Source organism: Podarcis gaigeae, assembly GCF_964106915.1.
Source record: "Podarcis gaigeae genome assembly, chromosome: 3".
In the NCBI taxonomy this organism is placed as follows: domain Eukaryota; kingdom Metazoa; phylum Chordata; class Lepidosauria; order Squamata; family Lacertidae; genus Podarcis; species Podarcis gaigeae.
The window spans coordinates 96,701,965-96,724,809 of record NC_139680.1 but is presented as its reverse complement, the minus strand read 5'-3'; the positions used below and the strand labels follow the sequence as shown (position 1 = coordinate 96,724,809).

Below are 22,845 nucleotides of genomic sequence, written 5' to 3'. Positions count from 1 at the left end.
ACGTGTGTGCGCTCGTGCAAATCCTCTTTTGTGCTGCAGGCTGGGAAGGGGAGCGAACCTGAGGCAGGACAGGTGGCGGGGAGGCGTCCTTGACGCGTGAGGCGGGGGGGGGGGTCAATAGAGGCAATAAAAGGGGCTAGTCCCTTGGAGGACGGGGAATAATCCTGCCTGTGTCTGGGATAGGAGTGTGCCGGGGGGTGTTTTATGTGCGTATCTGTGCATCAAAGGATTGTGGGTGTGAGTCTGGGGCAGAGGATAGGAGTTTTGGGGCTGTATCTGCATTTTGGGGGTGTATCTGTGGGGCAAAAGATAGGAGAGTGTGTTTTGGGAGTGTGAGTCTAGGGCAAAGGATAGGAGTTTTGAGGGTGTATCTGTGTTTTGTGTCTGTGGGTCAAAGAATAGGAGAGTGTGTTTTGGGGGGTCTGGGGCAAAGGATAGGAATTTTGGGGGTGTATCTGTGTTTTGTGTCTGTGTCTGTGGGTCAAAGAATAGGAGAGTGTGTTTTGGGGGGTCTGGGGCAAAGGATAGGCGTTTTAGGTGTGTATCTGTGGGGCAAAAGATAGGAGAGTGTGTTTTGGGGTGTGTGACTGAGGGGAGGGGCTTTCTGGGTGGGCAAGGGGAGGTCTCCAGTAGATCACCTGTGTGTGACCTGTGGGTGTGTTCAGGGAAGCCGGCTTGAAGGAAACAGATCCAGGCTTGAGGATGGGTGGTGATGGTGCTGACATGTCAGAGGCAGGGGAAGGCGGGGAGGAGGGAGAGGGTGGGGAGATTGTGGAGGTAGCCTTGATGCCTCCCCTGCACCAGAACGGGTGCCTCCCTGGCAGGGAGACACAAAGGAGCAGCAGCTCAGCACCTCTGGTGTCAGTGAGTGATGTGGAGGTTGGAAGAGCTGTTGCATCCGAGGAGCACCCTGAGGCAGAAGCCATGCTCCCTGCTTCCACATCGGAAGTGAAGCTGATCCCTCGGCTGTCCAAGCGCAGGCTGGTAGTGCTGGTCATCTTCAGCTTGTACTCGCTGGTGAACGCCTTCCAGTGGATCCAGTACAGTATACTGACCAATGTCTTCACCCGTTACTACAACGTCTCCAACTCTCAAATAGACTGGCTGTCCATGACCTATATGGTGACGTACATCCCCCTGATCTTCCCTGCCACTTGGCTGCTGGACACTCGGGGTCTTCGCATCACTGCCTTGCTGGGATCTGGACTCAACTGCCTGGGTGCCTGGATTAAGTGTACCAGCGTCCAACCAAACCTGTATGCGGTCACATTGGTGGCTCAGATTGTGTGCTCCATAGCCCAGGTTTTTATTCTGGGGTTGCCCTCCCGCATTGCATCTGTCTGGTTCGGGCCCAAGGAAGTGTCCACTGCTTGTGCTGTAGCTGTTCTGGGCAACCAGGTAAGAGGATGTAGAATGGAAGATGCTTGGGTCAGGGGTGTGTCAGGGAGGGATGCTCATCAGGAGAATATCTGGAGAAATCATGCATTTCTAAGGGAGGAGGGAATCTTAAATGGAAAGGGCTAGAATTTTTGTGATGAGGATGGGGTGGGAAGGCCTAGCAGTGTGTTTTGTTTGTGCCATGTATAGTGGTACTTCGGGTTACATATGCTCCAGGTTACATACATTTCAGGTTACAGACTCCGCTAACCCAGAAATAGTACCTTGGGTTAAGAACTTTGCTTCAGGATGAGAACAGAAATCGTGCAGCAGTGGCAGCAGGAGGCCCCATTAGCTAAAGTGGTGCTTCAGGTTAAGAACAGTTTCAGGTTAATTTATCCCGGAGGTCTGTTCTTAAGTACTTAACCCAAGGTACCACTGTAGTTAGTTGCAGGTTGATGACAAGCAAAGCCCTGTCTGTAGTAGTGTGTCAAAGCAGCTTCATCCATGGAGAATGATGTTTCAATATAATTGTAACTTAAAACATTTCTCCATGAGCTGTGAAAGACTTTGAAACTAAAGGCGGTAGCAGTCTCATTTCCATTAGTCTGCCTACCACCCCAATAATGGTATCCTGTGCAGCTTAATGTAAAACTGTTGTGAATTATACAAAGATAAAACATTGTAAAAGCAGACAACAGCTTTACAATTTTAAAAGGGTGTTGACTACAATGCTTCCATGTTTGCCCGTAGCATTTCTGAACTAAAGGCACGAAGTATCTAATGCTTTTTTTTCAGTTAAACCATGTGCTTCAATTAATTCTGCTGACAGAGAATGGTAAAGAAATTCAGCTGTACACTTCCAGTGATTGCAGTATCAATAAAGTAGAGACGCTGGTATATTTCAAGATAAGAAATTTCAGCCAATGCCTTGATTGTCACCAATATTCAGAGAGAGGCAGCACCTTACAGAAATGCTAATATAGGATAGCACTATATGAAACATACCAATAGAATTGGGATCACACAATTTCTCTGTTACTACTAATAAATGCCTTGCATTTTAATTCAATAATGATGCACTATTTAAACACTATAACTGTAAATAAATCCACCAGGACCTGTTCCCCTTCAGGTTAATGAAGGAACACTTTGGTTTCAAACATGCTTTACTTGCAGTTATATGCATGTTTCAATTACCAAACCTCATTTAGGTTGCTTTTTCTTTACAGCTGGGCACAGCAATCGGCTTCTTATTGCCACCAGTCTTAGTTCCAAACACACCTGATGACATGGACCTCATGGGACATAACATCCGAATTATGTTCTATGGTACGGCAGCCATATCCACATTCCTTTTTATACTAGCAGCAGTGGGTAAGTAAAACATATCTGTAAGCAGTTTTGTAAAAGCTGAAGAAAGCTTTAAAACAAAGCAAATCCAAGTCAGTCAAAGGCTATATAAATATCATAGATGAGGTGCAGAGTTGTCAACTTTTCCCTTTTCTTGTGAGGAATCCTATTTGGAATAAGGGAATTTCCCTTTAAAAAAGGGAAACGTTGACAGCTATGATAGGCTATGCTTGACAAAACATTCCAATCCATTAAAAAATGTTTAAATTGGAAAACAGTTAAAATAGCAAGAGAGTAAATATTTTCACAGTACATAAAAAATACTGTTTGGAATGCTTTTTGCCTAGTTATGAAATTATTACCTGATTCCATTAACCACCACCCCGCCCCTTCTAAAACACATTCCTATAAGTTTTGCCTTCATGGCTATAGCTGCTTCACCATTTTCCTTTCTAGGGATAATGCAGATAAAAAAGTGTAGCTTGACTTATCTTTTTCGCTTAACTCCGGGAATAGGAATGGAGAAAATTCCAAAGTTTATGCTGGGCTGCCGTGAAACAGTCCTACCGGTCAATTCATTTGTATCAGGTATTTGAAAGTATCTGCAGTGGGAATCTTGCCATCTTCTACTTTGAAAACCAACAACCTGGATGTATTTCTTTTTTGGGGAGTGCATCTCTCAGAAATAGGGCATAAATAAAGGGGACATTCAGACAGAAGGAGTTTGAACTGAAGAGCAATAGAAGCAAGTAAATCAAAGCTCTGCATAAAAGGGAACAAGTTCAATGCGGTAGTTAGAAATGAGAACTGGGGGAAACGGATAAAATGTTACACTAGCTGAGAGCCTGGAGCAACATCTTAGCAACTCCAATAGGAAGAAAAGTATACATTTTGGATGCAATGAAAATAAACAGTTGCACTACTTGACAGCGAAGGAAATCATGAGAAGAAGCGTAAAGAACAGATTGAACTTGAATCAAAGAACTTCTGCTAGTTGGGAAAACACTTAAAGCATCGTCTCTTTCTCAGATAAGTGTGTGTGTGTGTAGATCAGTTTTCCTGAACCTGGTGCCCCCTATACTGGACTACCAATCCTGTCATGCTTAACCATTGCTCATGGTGGCTGGGGCTGATGGGAGTTGTAGTCCAACAACATCTGGAGGGGGCCAGGTTGGGAAAGGCCGGATTAGATAAATGATGGGAAAGGTACACCCTGTGACCTCACCCTCATCTCATGATTTGCATGGTGCTAATTAATATTTTGAATAACAATAGCTGGTTTGCAAAACTTTTATGTCTGTGTCACCTTCTTCCTAGTGTTTAAGGAAAAACCTAAATATCCCCCAAGTCAGTCTCGGGCTGTTCTTCTGGATGTTTCGCCTGATAATTACTCCTACAAGCAATCAATGATCAACCTGTTCAGAAATGTTCCTTTTGTTCTTTTGTTGATCAGTTATGGTGAGTATTTTGAGTATCTTTTTTTCATGTGTCTTGTATAACATAGTTGCGTAACGCCCCCCCCCCCATACCTTACTACAGATTCATATATTAGGAGGTAAATATTTATGCTACTATGTACTTTTTCATTTTAAAATAAATCAATAAAATCTAACCATTATCAACTTTAAATGATAAAAATGGGTGACAAGAAGCAGATGACAATATAACAATGTATTTATATAGTTTATTCAGTTGTTCAACAATGATTTTCTTCATTTAAATTTTTTCTGTACAATCAGTTCCATTTAGAGTCTATTAATATTGCTGAATACTTAGGTGGTATCTGATATTTTCATTAACTATTCCAAAAATGTTTTAGTAGATTCACACATCTTTTTAAAAACTTTTGTAAAGTCCACACCACATGTATACAAATATATTTAGCCTACATGTGGCAGCAAAGATTTATTGTTCAATATAAAATTCTTCTTTGAAAGTTCAGTAGAACTGTGTCATTCTTACTTTAAACTGGTGTTTTTTTCACTTTTCATGTACTCAAATAAAGCTTACATGTCTAATCAGATTATGGCCTTATACAGATTAATTAACTATGCTATGTTTGTAATAAACTAAAACAATATGAAGCGATAGAGCTGTTTTTTTAAAGCCTTCAGATACCAATGATTCAAGTTTTCTCCTTTTAAAAAATAAAAATTAATTTTGCTTGATTTAATTTCAGTAACCATACCAGTACTTTAAACAGTCTTATTTCTCATTGCAGGAATTATGACTGGGGCATTTTATTCAGTCTCAACTCTACTAAACCAAATGATAATAACTCACTATGAGGCAAGTTTCTCTAGAATGTCTGTTGATTAATTTGTTCTCTTAAAGAATTTCATGTCATGCTTGTTTCAGTTATCACTGTCAAATTAGGGTTGAGAGGGTCGTTTTGCTCAGGGCTGGAACAGATCTGACCTAAGAAATCAGTGATTATATGTGTGTGTCATGCCTTGATGCAGTTTCCTGGCTGCAAACTAAGGGATAGGGCAATAGCACATATGAAGAAAGGGTAGAATCTCTGTGATATTCGTAGCCACAAAAGAGGGATTGAGCTTCTTGGAGAAGTCTTAAAGAGTAACAAGTAGTTCATCTTCTGGCCTCTGAGCACATCTCCCAAATCTGCTGCAATTTTAAATACTTGAGTAGAACCTGCTTGTTCCTTTTGTGATTTTTTTTTTTAATGTTGCTTGGCTTCTACACATTTTAAAATCACTGTGCTTATAAGCAAGTAGCCTGATTTTAATGCTGTCATGGGATCTGTTAGAATTGGAAGCGATCGAAAACTTTAAAATGACAAAGTGAAAACAATGGTTGTGCAGTATGTTGGCAGGCTGCCTCCTGTTACCAACATTTAATTAATTGATTTGAGTACATTGAAATGTCTTTATAGTCTGGATTAACCCATCTGTGAAAAGCTCTAGCGCAGGCTTCCTCAACCTCGGCCCTCCAGATGCTTATAGCCTACAACTCCCATGATCCCTAGCTAGCAGGACCAGTGGTCAGGGATGATGGGAATTGTAGTCTCAAAACATCTGGAGGGCTGAGGTTGAGGAAGCCTGGTCTAACAATTATTATTTTTTACACTTAGCTACAGCAGTGATGTTTACTTAGATTTTGGCTTTTCTAATAAGTTTGTGTGCACATATTCACTGTAGTAAAGGGGGTGCCTCTTATAGATACTTACACAACAATGTTATTCCAAGGGAGAAGAAGTGAATGCAGGAAGGATCGGCCTGACTCTTGTGGTAGCTGGAATGGTGGGTTCAGTTATTTGTGGCTTGTGGCTGGATTACACCAAAACATACAAGTAAGTGTGCGAGTGGGAAACCATAGAATAAGGCTTAAAGGTAAAGGGACCCCTGACCATTAGGTCCAGTCATGCTTGACTCTGGGGTTGCGGCGCTCATCTCGCTTTATTGGCCGAGGGAGCTGGTGTACAGCTTCCGGGTCATGTGGCCAGCATGACTAAGCCGCTTCTGGCGAACCAGAGCAGCACACGGAAACGTTGTTTACCTTCCCACCAGAGCGGTGCTTTGACGTGCTTTTGAACTGCTAGATTGGCAGGAGCAGGGACCGAACAACAGGAGCTCACCCCGATGCGGGGATTCGAACCGCCGACCACTGTCTTCACCAAAGTAAATGGACCGCTACCAAACCTATCTGGAACTTCCCACCATTAGAGAAGGGAAAATTAGTAAATAACCTGCTTCCCCATTACTTTTTGAGGCCTTCCCTCATATCTCCCTGTTGTTTCACTGGTGGGCAGCAGCTTTGTGAGAAAGCCTGTGGTTGAAGTGTGGTCCAGAGAATGGTAAAGAGAATATTAAGTGAAATATTTCAGATTCCTATGGGCTCCCTATTTTGTTTACTGAATTATTTGTTGGGAACTAACGATGATGTTAAATGATAAGGAAAGGTGTACTGAAGCAATAAATAAGCGGAATTCAGTAACTCAACATATAAAGGGAGCTTGGAATGTCAGGAAGTAGGGTAGATTATGTGCTGCAGGACAATTTTAAGCTTTGAATAACTGCATGCAAGTTAACTTTTAAGGTACAAAAATATTTTTTACTTACTGCAACCCAAGCTGATCAACATTTGCATGCGGGCTTGTGGTCAATGTGTTTCTGATGTGCTTGTAGCTAACACTTTTTCTCTATTAAGCTTCTTTTTTGTATGGTTTAAATATTATAAATTTAATCCTAATAATCTAAAGTGTGTCAGCCCCTTCGAAGAGGGACTTGCCACACTCCCTTGAGAGATACACACACACACACACACACACACACAACATTACTGCACTATACCCGGAGATCTCAGGGTGGTTCACAGAAGAGATCACAGTGTATAAAATCAAAATAAGAACAATAACCCAATAACACCCCCTGAAAAAGAGCCACATTTTAAAAGGATATAGGACAGGCATAAGCAAACTCGGCTCTCCAGATGTTTTGGGACTACAACTCCCATCATCCCTGACCACTGGTCCTGCACAGGATGATGGGAGCTGTAGTCCCGAAGCATTTGGAGGGCCAAGTTTGCCTATGCCTGGTATAGGATGTCAATCAGGTCAACCAAAGGCTGATTAAGAAGGAACATTTTTGCCTGGTGCCTAAAAGTGTATAATGAAGGTGCCAGGTGAACTTCCCTGGGGAGAGCATTCCACAGATGGGGAGCCACTGCATAGAAGGCCTGTTCACCTGTTGCCACCCTCAGGGCCTCTCGAGGAAGAGGCAGATGAAGGAGGGCCTCAGAAGGTGATCTCAGAATAGGTTCAAGTGACAGGTTAAGAGAGCTGTTTGAGATGGCATGCATTTCTATAGATAATCAGTTGTCCCTAGACCCTGTCTAACTATACTGCATTCCTGCATTGCTAATATTATTGCTGTTTATTGTGGTTTTTATATTGTCTGTATCCTGAGAGATGGGAAGGTATGTTAAATTTTTTTGACCAAGTAGCACAAGACTGTGACAGCCTGTCCTGAGACAAAGCAGGGAAGTGACAGGTTGTCACTGAAATGTAGTGCTGTGCATGTGTGTTTGAACTGCAAAGTAGCTTGGTTTAAACTATAGCAAAAAGAATAATACTGATGCGATCTGAACTTGACAGCATTGTGTTTTCTTCTTACTCTGTTTACAGGCAGACTACATTAGTTGTGTACATCCTCTCTTTTGTTGGGATGGTTGTATTTACATTCACCTTGGACTGTGGACACCTCGTTGTTGTGTTTGTGACTGGCGGAGTGCTAGGGTATGGATCCACAGATTAATAAATTAAACTGTTGTATTATAATGCAGGCTAAATTAAATCTCTTAGGTGTTATTGATCTAAGCCATGCAGTGGACTTAAGTTACTTAAACCACCTGATTTCACTGGGTCTAATAACTTTTTGTTTAAAAGAGTTGCAAGCTTTCCGGTGCCCATATGTATTTCCTGTGGATTAAAAATAGCTGTTTTTCACACATGGTCTTCATAACAACTGTTGCTCATTTGAACTTTGGGTTTCTATGGCAGCTTCTTCATGACTGGTTACCTCCCCCTTGGCTTTGAATTTGCTGTGGAAATCACATACCCTGAGTCAGAGGGCACCTCCTCAGGGCTTCTGAATGCTTCAGCGCAGGTAACAATCTGCTCCAATAATTAATGCTCTGTTTTGAGTTCTGGTAGCTCTCTGTTTTGTAATCAGGCGTGATAGACCTACTTATGCAGAACCTTATGGATGCATGATGCAGTAGCTAGTATTTAAAGTGCTTTCAAAAATTGCAGCATCTTCCCTAAAAGGCAGTGATGCACCGAGTCTGCAGTATTCCTGCTGAAAACATTGTGTGTTGCATGAGCACAATATGGTGGCATTTAGAAACGCTAATGCATGAAAGCAGTGGAAGGTGCCTTATACCGAATGAGATCATTGGTTCACCTCACCCAGTTTTGTCCACACTGGCAGGCAAGGGATATTTCCATTCCTATCTTGTGATGGTAGGGATTGAATATCGTACCTTCCACTTGGCAAAGCAGAAGCTCTGCCACTGACTTGCAGCCCTCCCCCATTTTATTCTAGCTTCCCTGTCCTCATGTCCCTTCCTTTTCAACTTGGGAGTGCAAGCTGGCTGTTTACTCAGCAAGCCACCTTCCCACTGGGATTGTGGGAGGATTGTAGAGTGACCCCCACCTTGCACAGTTGCACAGATCTGCAGAGATGAGAGAAGCACTGGGCTCCCTTTTGTGCAGGGAGACTATTCCATGCTCATCTCTGAGAGTGTTGGGTAAATTAAAAACCCACAAATGTGGAATGGAAGAAAACACAATTGACAAAGATCAGTGGACAGCTAATGTGGTACATAATTGATAGTATAGCTAGTATATATACCATATTTTTTGCTCTATAAGACACACCTTTTCCCTCCTAAAAAGTAAGGGAAAATGTGTGTGCGTCTTATGGAGCAAATGCAGGCGGGAGGCTCTGCTCAGCGCTACCTTTAAAGAGCTGCCCTTCTCCCTCCTCAGGGAAAAGCCCCCAAGAGTTGCACACACGCTCCGTGCACTCTTTAAAGGGAGCGCGGCTCTTGGGGGAGCCTTTCTCTCACTGCCCGGGAGAGGCTGCACACGGCTATCCCATAAGCCAGGACAGCGCAGCAATCCCATTTGCTGTCCTGGCTTCTGGCTTAGCTGCACGCAGCCTCTTCTGGGCAGGAGGAGCTTTCATCCCGCTGCCTGGGAGAGGCTGTGCATGGCTATCACATAAGCCAGAACAGCAAGAGGCTATCCCAGAAGCCAGATCCCTCTTGCTATTCTGGCTTCTGGGATTCAGATTATTTTTTTTCTTGTTTTCCTCCTCCAAAAACTAGCTGCGTCTTATGGTCTGGTGCGTCTTATAGAGCGAAAAATATGGCGCATTGTCTCTAAATAGCATACCTAGAGAATGCAGAAGTGAAACTACCCTAGGTGGTACAGTGGGCCAGTGCATCTGACTGCTAACCAGAAGCTTGGTGATTTGAGCCCAGCAAGGGTTGGCTGGGGCAAGATTCCTGCATTTGAGAGGGTTGGACTAGATGACCCTTGGGGGGTCCTGTCCAATTTTACAATTCTATGATTCTATGAAATTCATTTCTGGCAGGCTCTTCTGCTGAGAAGGCTCCTACTGCAGCTTTCATAAAATCAGTAACAGGCAAGGCAGGCAGCCCTTGCCCTTAGGCTTGTACTCTAAAAGACACAACCCAACAGGCAATATGTGAAAAGGAAAGAAAGGCAAACTAGGGCACCAGTTCGTAGGAATACAAAATTCTTACAGTGACCAGCTCAAGTGAAAACCATCCAAAAGTGAAGAAAAATTTAGCTAGTATCTTAGCAGAGCTGATGACCTTGCCCTGTTTCCTATCTCTCCCTCTGCTGCAACACAACCACTGTGAACAAACACCATGCAAGTTTTAACTGTGATAGCATTGTAGTGAAGATACTCTTTATCGAGAAGCAATCTGAAATTCCTTCTTATGGTCTATTTACAGATATTTGGGATTATCTTTACGCTGATTCAAGGAAAGCTCACAACAGATTACAATCCCCGCGCAGGAAACATCTTCCTCTTCGTATGGATGTTTATAGGTATCATTTTAACAGGTAACGAGTTGGCTTTATTCTCAAATTAGTGTATAAATGTATTTTCTTCTTACTGGAATAGTATGCAGTCCATCCCAAAGGCCTGATTCGTTCATATTTTATTTCTGTTTTAATTAATTTGAAACATTTCTATCCTGACTTTCTATTAAAGATACTGAAAGTGTCTCACAACAATAACAACATTAACAACAACGTATCATAAAAGCAGCCATATGACAAAGTAAGATGGATGAAAATAATTAAGTTCTCAAAAGCAGGGGAATATCAATAAAAGTGATAAAAAACAGCTGGTTGCCTGGCTTTATCTACTTTAAAAGAGGACAAATGAGGTGAGGAGGAAGTGGCCTGTGGGTAGCTTGCTTTTTTTTAAAAAAGAGCTAGTTAGATTTAAGAGTGGGATGTGAGTAAAGAAAGCTTATTAGGATTACTGGCTGCCATCCAAACTATTGTGACAACGAAGAAAACTAAATCTTCCTTTGTCTGATAACAGTAGAACCCTGCACTAAGAAGTAAAATGTGAGCAAGGTTATTAAATAGTTGAATGAGCAAAACCGCTTGAAGAGCATGAAAGCTGTGCTGTGATGCTAAACTCACACAGGCTGCAGCCCTAAACACACTCAGGAAGCAGTGAAACTTAATTCTGATTTAAACATGTCCAGCATGGTCAACTGGAAATAAACCTCATTAAACACAGTACACTTAAGTATATATGCTTAGGGTTGCTGTGTAAGCTGAATGCATCTTCTGTTCATTCAACAAATGGGCTTTTTGGTCTTTGTGTTTTTACAGTTTGGATCTAGACCAGGCATAGGCAACCTTTGGCCCTCCAGATGTTTTGGCCTACAACTCTCATGACCCCTAGCTAACAGGACCAGTGGTCAGGGATGATGGGAATTGTAGTCCAAAACATCTGGAGGGTCGAAGGTTGCCTATGCTTGATCTAGACTCCCATTCATTCCCCATTATAGGCTAGCGGTTCATAATTATTTGGGTGTGTATAAATTGGTAGATCAATTTAGCCAGGTGGAAACTAGAAATATGCAATATTAGTGTTTAATATCAAAGATAACAACAATATGTTTAGGGAAGTTTTTAATGACTGATGTTTTAATGTGTTTTTTATCTTTTGTTGGAAGCCGCCCAGAGTGGCTGGGAAACCCAGCCAGATGGGTGGGGTAGAAATAATAAATTATTATATGTTCTAGCTCCTCCTCTTCCTGCCTGCAGCACATTAAACATTTTATTTTATTTTTTAATGAAAGCTGAAGTTTTCAGAGTGCTGAGTCCTGCACCATTGTCAAATTTGACCCTCGTCAACATTTGATAAATGTGTTTCAGCATCCAGGGCTGTTAACTGTTGCATGTTTCAGCCTGGAACCTGTCTGAAAATCACTGTTGTAGACTGAGAAACAACAGCTAGGAATAAGGCAGGTATCATGTGGTCTGCAGAGCAATCATGATGTTAGTCTTTTGCTGCAAAAGCAATAGTCTCATCGCACCTTAAGACCAACAGAATTTATCCTGCAAAAATATTCACGGCAGTGAATGTGCTTGTATTCATATGCTTCTTTTCTTTCCTCCTTTTAGCTTTAATCAAATCAGATTTGCGAAGGCACAATGTGAATTCAGGGATAAGTGTTGACATTAAATCTGTAAGTAGTTTTAATCTTTTAATTTGCTGGCATAATCGACCACTAATACCTGGCACTCGGCAGTAGACTGTTGAACACAATGTCTTTAGAGTTCTGGTTGCTTTGAGTAGCAGATTTCAAGTTTAGCTTGCCATTATTTAAAAGAGCTTTGTGGTTGTATTCCCCCCCCATGATAAATTTTTATTAGTTTTCAATTACAGTCCAATAATAGCCTTATTATAACAATACCAAATTATAATACAACTATTAATACCAATCATTCAAATACCGAATTATATAATTTAGTTAAAGTGGCCTTCCCACGTGCCAGATTGGATGGTTTCATTATTTTCTTATTTTCTGCGTTCTAAAATCTTAATTCGTTTCAATTACATTCCGGTCATAATAATAATCCTTTATACAACAACTGCAATATTAATAACTTCTATTCGTGTTGACACATTGAATGATATATAAAACTGCAAGTGAGGAACTCAAACTATATCCTTGTTCTTCCTGTGTGTGGCAATTATTCTGTCCGTGGTGTTTCTGACACTGGTAGCTTATTGCCACAAGTTACTCAGAGGCAGCAAGGAGTAGTGGCACCTCTTTCTTAACGGCCATGCTTTGATCCACCTACAAAAGAGAGAGCTGCATGGACTCGTCTCAGTAATATCTTAATCAAAGGGAAATGGTCACCTGTAAAGTAATCAAAACATCATAGAACATTGCACACAAAACAAGCAATCCAATAGCCTATCCCAAATCAGTTACAAGGCACGTAAAGTTAGAGAATTCTCAAACTTATACAGTGAGAAAGCTCCAAAATATAAGGCACTTCTGTCTTTGTGGGCTCACTTTGATACCCATTATCACCAGCTGAACCAGATACTAGAATTAATAATGCTGGTTTTAGGAGTTGGAATAGGTTTATTTGCTTTTTCCTTATATCTCCATTCTTCAGAATTTGTAAGCCCCCCTACTCATATTATGTTCAAGCTAGTTTTCACTATTGATTTCTAAAATTACGATTATTGTAGCCTCAGAGCCCAGGCAACCCTGTCGAGAATGGATTGAATCAGCCATCAATTTTATTTTTTCTCACAGATGTCAGTTGACGGTCCTACAGAAGATGAACTGAGTAAAACCGCATAGAAAAGCCAGTCTGAATTAAACATTTAGGATGGAAGGAAGAAGTGCCAGATACTCATAATTTTCACGTAAGACCAAGCAGAAGCAACTTGACAGATAGAGAACAAGAACTGTCTCGAAGTAATGTGTTTGCAGTCATTATCATGCAGTACTGCTTGTCTATGAACTCCAGATACACATACACTCTGCTGAAGGCACCTGTTAATTTTATGGCGACTTATTTATAGTGGGATTCTTAACTTTTATTTATTTATTAGTTGTGCAGTTTAAGATCTCCAGCAGTCTGTCATTCCTTTGTGGAAGCTGTGCAGTTTCAGCAGAGACAGAAAAACTGCAATCATAAACATAGTGTGAGATAAGCACCATTGAACAAATGCAGCCGGTCTTACTCCAAGTTAGGATGCATAGTACTGTAATGTAAACTAGGGATGGGGAAACTGTGGCACTTCAACTTCCATTGTCCCTGGCCAGTGTTCATACTGCCTAGGGCTGCTGGGAATTGGAGTCCAATGTCATTTGGGGGGGGGGCACAGGTCCTGATCTTTGCTGCAAAGGAACTTGAGTACTGTGGCAAGTACGAGTAAGTTCTAATTAAAAGCTGCACAACTAATTAATCCACACATCTTTTATATGAAGGTGTGTTCTTAAGATTAGCATGAATTAAAGGAGCATTTTAAAACTTTTTTTATTGTAAATATATTGGAAATTTTAATCCGCCACTTCTACAGGAGGTGGCATTTCCTTCAGCACAACATGCAGTATACTTAATTCAGATTTTGAATGTGTTATACTGTAGTTTCTGTTCGCCATTTCTGTTGGCCTTGAAAGGATTATAGTTTATGAAACCTCTTGTGTTTAAATACAGATGTGGGTGCTTCATAAGCTCATACTTTCTGGAAATATATATATTTTTTTCTTGTTTGAGAGTCTGGATTTCTGAGCTACAAAACCAGATCCTCATCTGTCCAGATTTTTTTCCCTTTGCATTATGAAAATGCAGCTGTGTTTTTCTTAATGTTTGAATGGTGAAAAAAAGCATTGCCAGACCGTACAAAGGCACATACTTGCAGCCATTCTTCATTTGTGTGTCTGTATGTTTGTTAGTGAAAAGTAATGGGCAAATAAAAGTATTGCAAGAGCACAAAGTGAATGTTTATCTACTGCTTCACCTGGTTAGAGGTTTATAATATTGTGCCTTTTCCTGCTGAATCATGTAGCAAATGAATCAGGCCTCAGATTTGTGCTTTATGCCTTCTTGTGAAGTTAAGGAAAAACTTGAAAGTACATATTCAGCCTCTGCCACTTGCTGATTTGGTGGAAATTTTTGTGTGTCCATTGGAGAAATATTTTGTCTGTTAAATGTTCTTCCTTCATGTCACTTGAATACAACTTGCCTGGTAGTAAATGATGGTTACCTTTTTAGATCTCTCTCTGCTTTAAAGGAAGGAGGAAAGTGGAGAGCCAGTGTGGTGTAGTGGTTAAGAGCGATAGTCTCGTAATCTGGTGAACCAGGTTCGCGTCTCCGCTCCTCCACATGCAGCTGCAGGGTGACCTTGGGCTAGTCACACTTCTCTGAAGTCTCTCAGTCCCACTCACCTCACAGAGTGTTTGTTGTGGGAGAGGAAGGGAAAGGAGATTGTTAGCTGCTTTGAGACTCCTTCGGGTAGTGATAAAGCGGGATATCAAATCCAAATTCTTCTCTTCTTCTAAATATGAGTCACAGTGATCCAGCATGCTAAATGATTCTGCAGCTTTTCAGCATTTCACAACATTTCTAGACTCCTTTACTGCTTCTGCTCTCAAATACCTTTGTCACATGGCACACACCAACATGCAGGTATTATTTATAGCTGTAATTCCACATGCTGCAGAAATCCATCAGTTAAACCCCCCCCCCCATAGGTGGAATTCAATTGTTACGCCATTTAAAATGTTCCGTTTGCCCAAGCATATTGGGCTTGGCAGGTGGAATGATCTCCCCTCCCCCCACATACTGTTTCCAACCCCACCCAGAGAACTTTTTCTGGTGGGGAAGTGTTGCCCTTCTGCTGTTCATTAAGTGAATCCCACCCTAAATCTAGGGTGGTTGTTTTTTTGAAGGAAACATTCTTTTTCTGCCATCTCTTCCCTTGGAACATCTTTCATAAGAGAGATAGCTTTATAGCTAAACTTGTTATATAAATTTAAAATGGCCAATTTTTGACACCCCTCCCAAAAGCCACCTTTAAAAATCACCATACCTTTAGTATGACATTTGGAGCTTAAAGTAAGTTAGTTTCCTTCCAGAATTAACGTTAAAACCTTAATCCGGCTGAATCCCCTGTTTTATGTCATTTGCCAAATTGCAGAGTTGCCTTCTGAAAAGCTCCCAAATAAGTTTGACCTGGCAGAATGCCTGTGGGGATTTTTAAATCCAAGTGTTCCTTGTAATGAGGGCTTAATGGCAGCTACAACAATGGTTCCCTGTTGGGACTGTGCAAGTTCTTCCCTGGGACTTCAGGTATACATTGGCAAATTATATTCTGGATTAAATAAAAAATAAAAAGGGGGAAATGTGCTGCATAGTTTAAATAGGCAAATTTATTTGCTATCTAAATAATTGCAGGTCAGTGGGGAGCTGGCGACATGTTACTTGTATGTATACCTAACAGTATGGGATTTTGCATCATTTCAATTCACAAGGGAATCTATAGGCAAATCTCTGAGCTTAGAAAAACTGGCGTTTTAAGTTCTCTTGCTGGGATCCAAAGAACTGCTTAGCTGGTTGTACTAGCCCAGTGGGATTTTTCTTTTTACCTCCAGAATGTATCTCAAACTAATTTTGAAGCTCCCCTCTATTTCAAAACCACTTTGTTATCTAGCTTGGGTTGCTTCTGTTTGAGAAGAACAATGGCTCACATGGCTAGAGATTCAGGGTTCTTGGAAACCTGGCCCCTCTGCTTTGATTACTTGACAGGATTCTTGGTTGTGCTATTGGTTCAGGGACGGCCCACCCATGAGACAGGGTGAGGCAAATGCCTCAGGCGGCAGAATCCACAGGGGCAGCAGATCCCTATGTTGATCTTTATTCCCTCCATGTTCCTGGGTATAGCTCTTCACTTACCCCTTCTTCCCTGGCAGGGAGGGGTGCACCATTTTGTGGTTCACCTCAGATGCCAACATGTATTGGGCCAGCCCTGTATCTGTTGGATAGTTAAACTCAGTATTTCTAAAACATGCCAGCTTTCAAGTACTAGAAGCCCTTTCAACAAATAGTGGGTCCAAAACTTTCTTACTGAGGGTCTCCATTACGGCCTCTTAGGGACTCATTTTGCTTTCACTATCTTATGTGGAATCCATACTTTCTCAGATTTGAGCTTTCTCAAATGTGCAGTGTCTGAGTGATCCATTGAGGTATAAGTGGGTGGATTTTTGTCATGTTATTTTTTTTCTAATTTCATCTACATTGGGGCTGGAGTGGAGCTCTGCTTATTGGGCACTGCTGTGGATGAAAGGGGGCAGGATATATTTTTAACCCTTCACCCCATAGCCACTGTGCTCCCCGCAATCTGCTTTGGAGGATTGGGGGAACCCTTTACAACACGCATGGAAGGTGGAGCTGGGCTCTGACAGGCAAAGGAGGAATGTTCTGGAATTTCCTGGAATTACTGCATAAATTTGAACAGCTTTAACACAATGTATTTATAATCTTGAAATCTACTATGGCAATCATTGTATCAGATGTTGGTTCAAGTCCCTCATGTTGTGTATCCTCAAAGAACCTGATGTTGACCCTGGTGCTCTCTGCCAGTTCTCGTCGTCTCCATAACCTTATTTTCCTCCCAAGCAAACCCAGCTTCAGAGCAAGCCTCTCAACTACATTGTGTGTACATTTTTGATGTGGTAATATGCAACAAACAGTTAATATGTCCAGACAGCCTTCACTGATCTGGGGCCCTCCAAATGAATAAACAAAATAGAAAAATACAGCTTCCGTCAGCTCTAGCTGGCATGGCCGTGCTGGCTGAGGTGGATGAGAATTGTAGTTCAAGGCATCTGGGTTGGTGAAGGCTGTGGAGAAATGCTGAAATGCTTGCTTTCCCTGGGTCCTTTGGGAGGAAGTGTGGGGTAGCAATTCAATAAATAATAATAAATAGAAGATGGTGGTTTGTGGCTCAGTATTCTTTTAACACCATGAAGTAGCTATGCTTGCATTTTGGACTGTGTCCTCATAAAAGTGTGGTCATTAACACCAAGTATTTTTTTTATTCTGTACTTGGAATATGAACATTGTCTCCCCACCCCACCCCTTGGTAAATATAAACGGATGGAACATATCTGTAAGTTAAGCACTGACATTGCTGGATACAAACATCAGGTCCTGTAGGTATGTAGACAAAACATTTATGCCTCGCTACTACTTCAGGAGATCAAGGAAGCCAGGGAATGATCTTGATATTCTATGCTGTGTCATGTTGACCTCGCAACTAGGGTTTCAGCTGGCCCTGAGGCTAAACAGCTGTTTGAGTAGAAAACTTGATATACACTTAGTACAAAGTCACTTCTATGGCTTGGTTTAATTTGCTTCAGGGCTCCCTTTATTCCTGCTGTCACTTGCTGTTCACCCTCCCCGTGTTCCTGACCTTTGGGGATACTGACCTATTTAGCTGTCTGATCATGGCAACTGCTTCAAGTTGGTTAGAATTCTGACAGTAGAATTAACTCCCTCCAGGCATGTCCAAAGTCCGTTTTGGGGGCCGAATCTGGCCCTTGTGGCAGTTTATTGCCTGGGGTAAAATCCTAAAAAAACCTCAGCAACTTCAATCCTAAATTCAACAACTTTGGAGTAAACTCATAAAAAAAGCTCAGCAACTTTAATCCTAAAAAAAGGTCAACAACTTTGAAAAAAGCTGGGACACCACTGTCGGGCCTAAACTGATCTATAACTTGACTCTGACTCATTATTAGGAAGGTTTCATCCAGACGTGAACCATGAACTTTACCAGTGTAGTTGACAGTGGGTTTTTTTTAAATACAGTGGTACCTTGGATTAAGTACTTAATTCGTTCCAGAGGTCCATTCTTAACCTGAAACTGTTCTTAACCTGAAGCACCACTTTAGCTAATGGGGCCTCCTGCTGCCGCCACGCCACCGGAGCACAATTTCTGTTCTCATCCTGAAGCAAAGTTCTTAATGAGGCTGCATTTTAATATTTCAATATTTTAATGTTGTATTTTAATCTTGTTTTTTAAGTTGTATTCGTTCAATTTGTTTTTATTATTGCTTGTTAGCCACCCTGAGCCCAGCCTTGGCTGGGGAGGACGGGGTATAAATAAAAATTATTATTATTATTATTAACCCAAGGTACTATTTCTGGGTTAGCGGAGTCTATAACCTGAAGCGTATGTAACCTGAAGCATATGTAACCCGAGGTATTACTATAGTCACAATTTTTTTTAAAAAAAAGAGCCTTGCATGTTCTAGCCAACTGTATATGTCATGAATATTTCAGAGTGGAAGTGATTTTTTCCCTTGCTTAACAGTTCTCAGTGTTTTGAGTGGGCACAGGCATGGCACCATGAGAGACTATAAACAAGGTCTCCTAGTGAATAGGTGCTACACTAATTATTCAGTTGCAAGTGCAGAGAATTTGTGAGCAATCATCTGGCTACTGCTGCTGTTATAACTACCAGGCACTGTTTGGCACAATTCTGCAACAGTTACAGATAGGTAGCCGTGTTGGTCTGCCATAGTCAAAACAAAAAAATTCCTTCCAGTAGCACCTTAAAGACCAACTAAGTCAGTTCTTGGTATGAGCTTTCGTGTGCATGCACACTTCTTCAGATACAGAAGTGTGCATGCACACGAAAGCTCATACCAAGAACTGACTTAGTTGGTCTTTAAGGTGCTACTGGAAGGAATTTTTTTGTTTTAATTCTGCAACAGTTAGAGAACATCCACTGATTTTTTAAAAACATTGTCGGCTGCTAGGCATATCTACCTCCTCCCTTCATCTGATAGCTCTCCCTGTGTATAAACAGTCATCATTCTTGTGCAATTTCTTTTTGCAGCTAAGCATATCATTCAGCAAAGTCTTACTGCTACGTTCTAGGTACACAACGACCTGGTTTGTTTCCTATATGTTAGTCATCAACATGATGTACCGTCTTATCACATGATCTTATTTCCTAATCCTGTGCTATAAATAGCTCCTAAGATTAAATAATAAGCAGGTCAGACTTTGAAGGACATGGACCTCCTTGAAGATGTAACTGATTTCTGACACCGAACATTGCGGGCAGATTCTAGGGTGGAAAGATTTTTACCCTTGCCCCAGTAGTGTTACAGCACCCTCTACTTCCTTGCATAGAACCAAATGGTCCCCACTAACTTGTATGGCTGAAAGTAAATATAGCTCATTCTACCAATAGGCTTTCCCACTCCCTCCTCACACCTCAAAAAAGTGTTGTAACTGTTTCTACAAAGTTGTAAGACCAAAGTATTACAATGTCATTTCAGGGTTGCTGATCCTAGCAAGGCTTTCATTTAAAGTCTGGATTCATAACCTTCATAATGAAGGTGGTTTCAAGCTAGCAAATGAAGAGTGAGGTGGGAAAATCATTGTCTTTTTGATTGTATTAATACTGTAATCCATTTTTGTACTTGCCTATATTGGGGTGTGTGTATTATTACTTATACTAATGGTCCCAATCCAGTAGGGTTTCTTCTTCATCTTTTCTTGCCTTCCTTCTCCATCCCTGAAAGTTTTTTAAAAACGCCCTTTTCTAGTAAAAAGCTGGCCATTTTTTTTAACTTTTTAGTGAAGGCTGAGTTTGCATCAAGATCACTGTCTATTGCTAAAGTTTCAGCTGAGGGAGACCTCTGCTGTTAGCTTTGAGCATTGGTTCCATGCCTCCAATAGCAATCAACGGACTGGAGACCCAAGATATGTGACTGCCATAGCAGTAAGTGAATTAAATTACTAGCTGGCTTCTAAACACTCTCCCAGCTGGAAGGCAGCCCAAGTGCAGACAGCATGACATGGTCTGAGCTGCTGAACAAGGCTGGCAACTCCTTGTAAAACCACAAAACATATAATGAAATGAGGACGTATCCTATAAAAGGATCAAGGATTGGCATATAGCGTGTATAAGGCCTTGTGATATTAGCAAACTCAGCATGCTACACAGTTAAGCACTGTGGAAGGCCTTTGATTAATGTTATATAATAATAATAATAATAATAATAATAATAATAATAATAATAATAATAATAAATTTATACCCCACCCATCTGGCTGGGCCTCCCCAGCCACTCTGGGCGGCTTCCAACAAAGTATTAAAATACAGTAGTCTGTTAAACATTAAAAGCTTCCCTAAAGATGCCTTCAGATGTCTTCTAAAAGTCTGGTAGTTGTTCTTCTCTTTGACATCTGGTGGGAGGGCGTTCCACAGGGCGGGTGCCACTACCGAGAAGGCCCTCTGCCTGGTTCCCTGTAACGGCCTCTCGCAGTGAGGGAACCACCAGAAGGCTCTCAGCACTGGACCTCAGTGTCCGGGCAGAACAACGGGAGTGGAGACACTCCTTCAGGTATACTGGACTGAGGCCGTTTAGGGCTTTAAAGGTCAGCACCAACACTTTGAATGGTGCTCGGAAACATACTGGGAGCCAATGTAGGTCTTTCAAGACCGGTGTTATATGGTCTCGGCGGCCGCTCCCAGTCACCAGTCTAGCTGATGCATTCTGGATTCTGGAGGTTGTCCCCTCAATGGAAAAGGGGACCATTGGTTGGGCACCCTGATTCCTGACCGTTTCTCATAGCCACTTCAAACCTCTCACACACTTGACACTTTGTGGACTATAGGTAAAGGTAAAGGGACCCCTGACTATTAGGTCCAGTCATGACCGACTCGGGGGTTGCGGCGCTCATCTTGTTTTATTGGCCGAGGGAGCTGGCGTACAGCTTCCGGGTCATGTGGCCAGCAGGACTAAGCCACTTCTGGGGAACCAGAGCAGTGCACGGAAATGCTGTTTACCTTCCCACTGGAGTGGTACCTATTTATCTACTTGCACTTTGACGTGCTTTCGAAATGCTAGATTGGCAGGAGCAGGGACCGAGCAATGGGAGCTCACCCCATCACAGGGATTTGAACCGCCGACCTTCTGATCGGCAAGTCCTAGGCTATGTGGTTTAACCCACAGCGCCACCTGTGCCCTATAGGTGAATGTAAAAAAAAAAGTTTGCTGTAGGTCATAGTCCTGTGCACACTTACCCAGGAGTAAATCCCATTGAACTCAGTGGGACATACATCGGATTAGACTATTCAGCACTATGAAAATGCTTCAAAAATCCTGGGAAGGATTGCTAAACCAAATTAGCAACAAAATCCTTAGAATGTAGGGTGCCCGATTTAGATATGCAACGACTGTCAAGATCTGTACAACTACTGTGTCGTCCCCCCCCCCATCTTTCCTCTCCTGCTGATTTCAATTCCCTTTTTCAAAACTCTTATCTGGGATTGCTAATGGGTCATGCATCTTGAATTATGCACTCAAAGTGCAACATGACATAACCTGGAAATCTGGATTCTTTTTTGAGTACCTATTAAGCCATTATCCATATGTTGTCTTAATTATACTAATGAATCCTAGAAAAAAAAAAGAAGTGTAGTTAAGCATTTGAGGAAACAATTTGGGAAAGGGTTGCTGGCATCTTCCTGTCTCGATAGACAATGGAGTGTGCCTCCGGGGTGCAGCCAAACTAGCAGCAGGAAAGTGACCTCCCTGGGGCACAAGCCTGGACAGTGTCTTTGGAGGTCCTGGGCTGCCCAGACAAGAAGCTTCTTGGCCTCGCTGATGTGGTCCAAAGGAAAACAGAGCAATACATTTGGTGCCAGCTTAGCTGCAGGAGTTGCCAGAGTTGCCTTGTATAAGTTGCCATCCAACAGTCTTAGAGACTCCACTCTGGATTTGTGTAGGGTTTACTCCTTAGCCTTTTCTTCTTCCAAAGGTATCCTGCAAGGCAGCAGAGGTTTAGGACCAGGGTTTCCCTTTTCCTAGATGGTCTCGGTGGAGGGCTTATGGAGTGTTAGGAGAGGGGTATTACCTCTGATGGGGGACACGGTGTGTAGTTTGTTGGAAAGACTAGAACCAGGCAGAGGGCCTTCTTGGTAGTGGTGCCCGCCCTGTGGAAGGCCCTCCCATCAGATGTCAAGGAAATAAACAACTACTTGACTTTTAGAAGACATCTGTTTAGGGAAGCTTTTAATGTTTGATGTTTTATCATGTTTTTAATATTCTATTTGGAGCAGCCCAGAGTGGCTGGAGAAACCCATCCAGATGGACGGGGTAGAAATAATAATAATAATAATTTATTATAGAAACATGAAATCACATATATGTATGGTACAGAGGGTTTATCCATTCAGGACTTCATTGAGGCATCCATCACCTCTGATGGGAGACACCAGCATCCGCCTGCTGGATATCACATCAGTTCCTGACCTTATAGGTGACAAATCTGTTTTGCTGATTCTAAGCTTTCTGATCCTCGTGGTTATTAGGCTGTGGTGTGTGTGTGTGTGTGTGTAAACTAGAAAATGATATAGACTGGACCAAGCTACAGCAAACCTTGGGGGAGCGCAAATGAAGAGGTCCCTAGGATGCCACAAGGAGCATACTAACCTTGACTTTTTGTAGTGTTTGGTCTGGGTCTATATGTTGCAACTTTCCTCC

The 22,845-nt window shown here is 41.9% G+C and overlaps 1 protein-coding gene across 2 annotated transcripts; it reads left to right on the top strand.

The window, feature by feature from the left end:
* Window positions 1-4: 4 nt before the first annotated feature.
* FLVCR1 (FLVCR choline and heme transporter 1) lies at window positions 5-14,276 on the top strand. Of its 2 annotated transcripts, none has more exons than XM_083733488.1 (10): window positions 5-1,398; window positions 2,610-2,754; window positions 4,048-4,188; window positions 4,952-5,023; window positions 5,941-6,040; window positions 7,874-7,984; window positions 8,249-8,354; window positions 10,237-10,348; window positions 11,936-12,000; window positions 13,087-14,276. In XM_083733488.1, the coding sequence occupies exons 1-10, from the start codon at window positions 703-705 to the stop codon at window positions 13,132-13,134; spliced, it is 1,596 nt and encodes a 531-aa protein (XP_083589614.1). In that variant the 5' UTR covers window positions 5-702; the 3' UTR covers window positions 13,135-14,276. The 2 variants fall into 2 exon arrangements, with proteins under 2 accessions (XP_083589614.1, XP_083589613.1); XM_083733487.1 differs by having other exon boundaries at window positions 103-1,398; window positions 4,952-5,019; window positions 5,937-6,040.
* The last annotated feature ends 8,569 nt before the right edge of the window (window positions 14,277-22,845 follow it).

Excerpts from the sequence above, each read along its gene's own strand:
- FLVCR1 (XM_083733488.1), top strand. The coding sequence starts at position 703 with ATGGGTGGTGATGGTGCTGACATGTCAGAGGCAGGGGAAGGCGGGGAG. Across the intron at positions 7,985-8,248 it reads GTGACTGGCGGAGTGCTAGG|CTTCTTCATGACTGGTTACC; the intron begins GTATGGATCCAC and ends TTTCTATGGCAG. Across the intron at positions 10,349-11,935 it reads TATAGGTATCATTTTAACAG|CTTTAATCAAATCAGATTTG; the intron begins GTAACGAGTTGG and ends TCCTCCTTTTAG.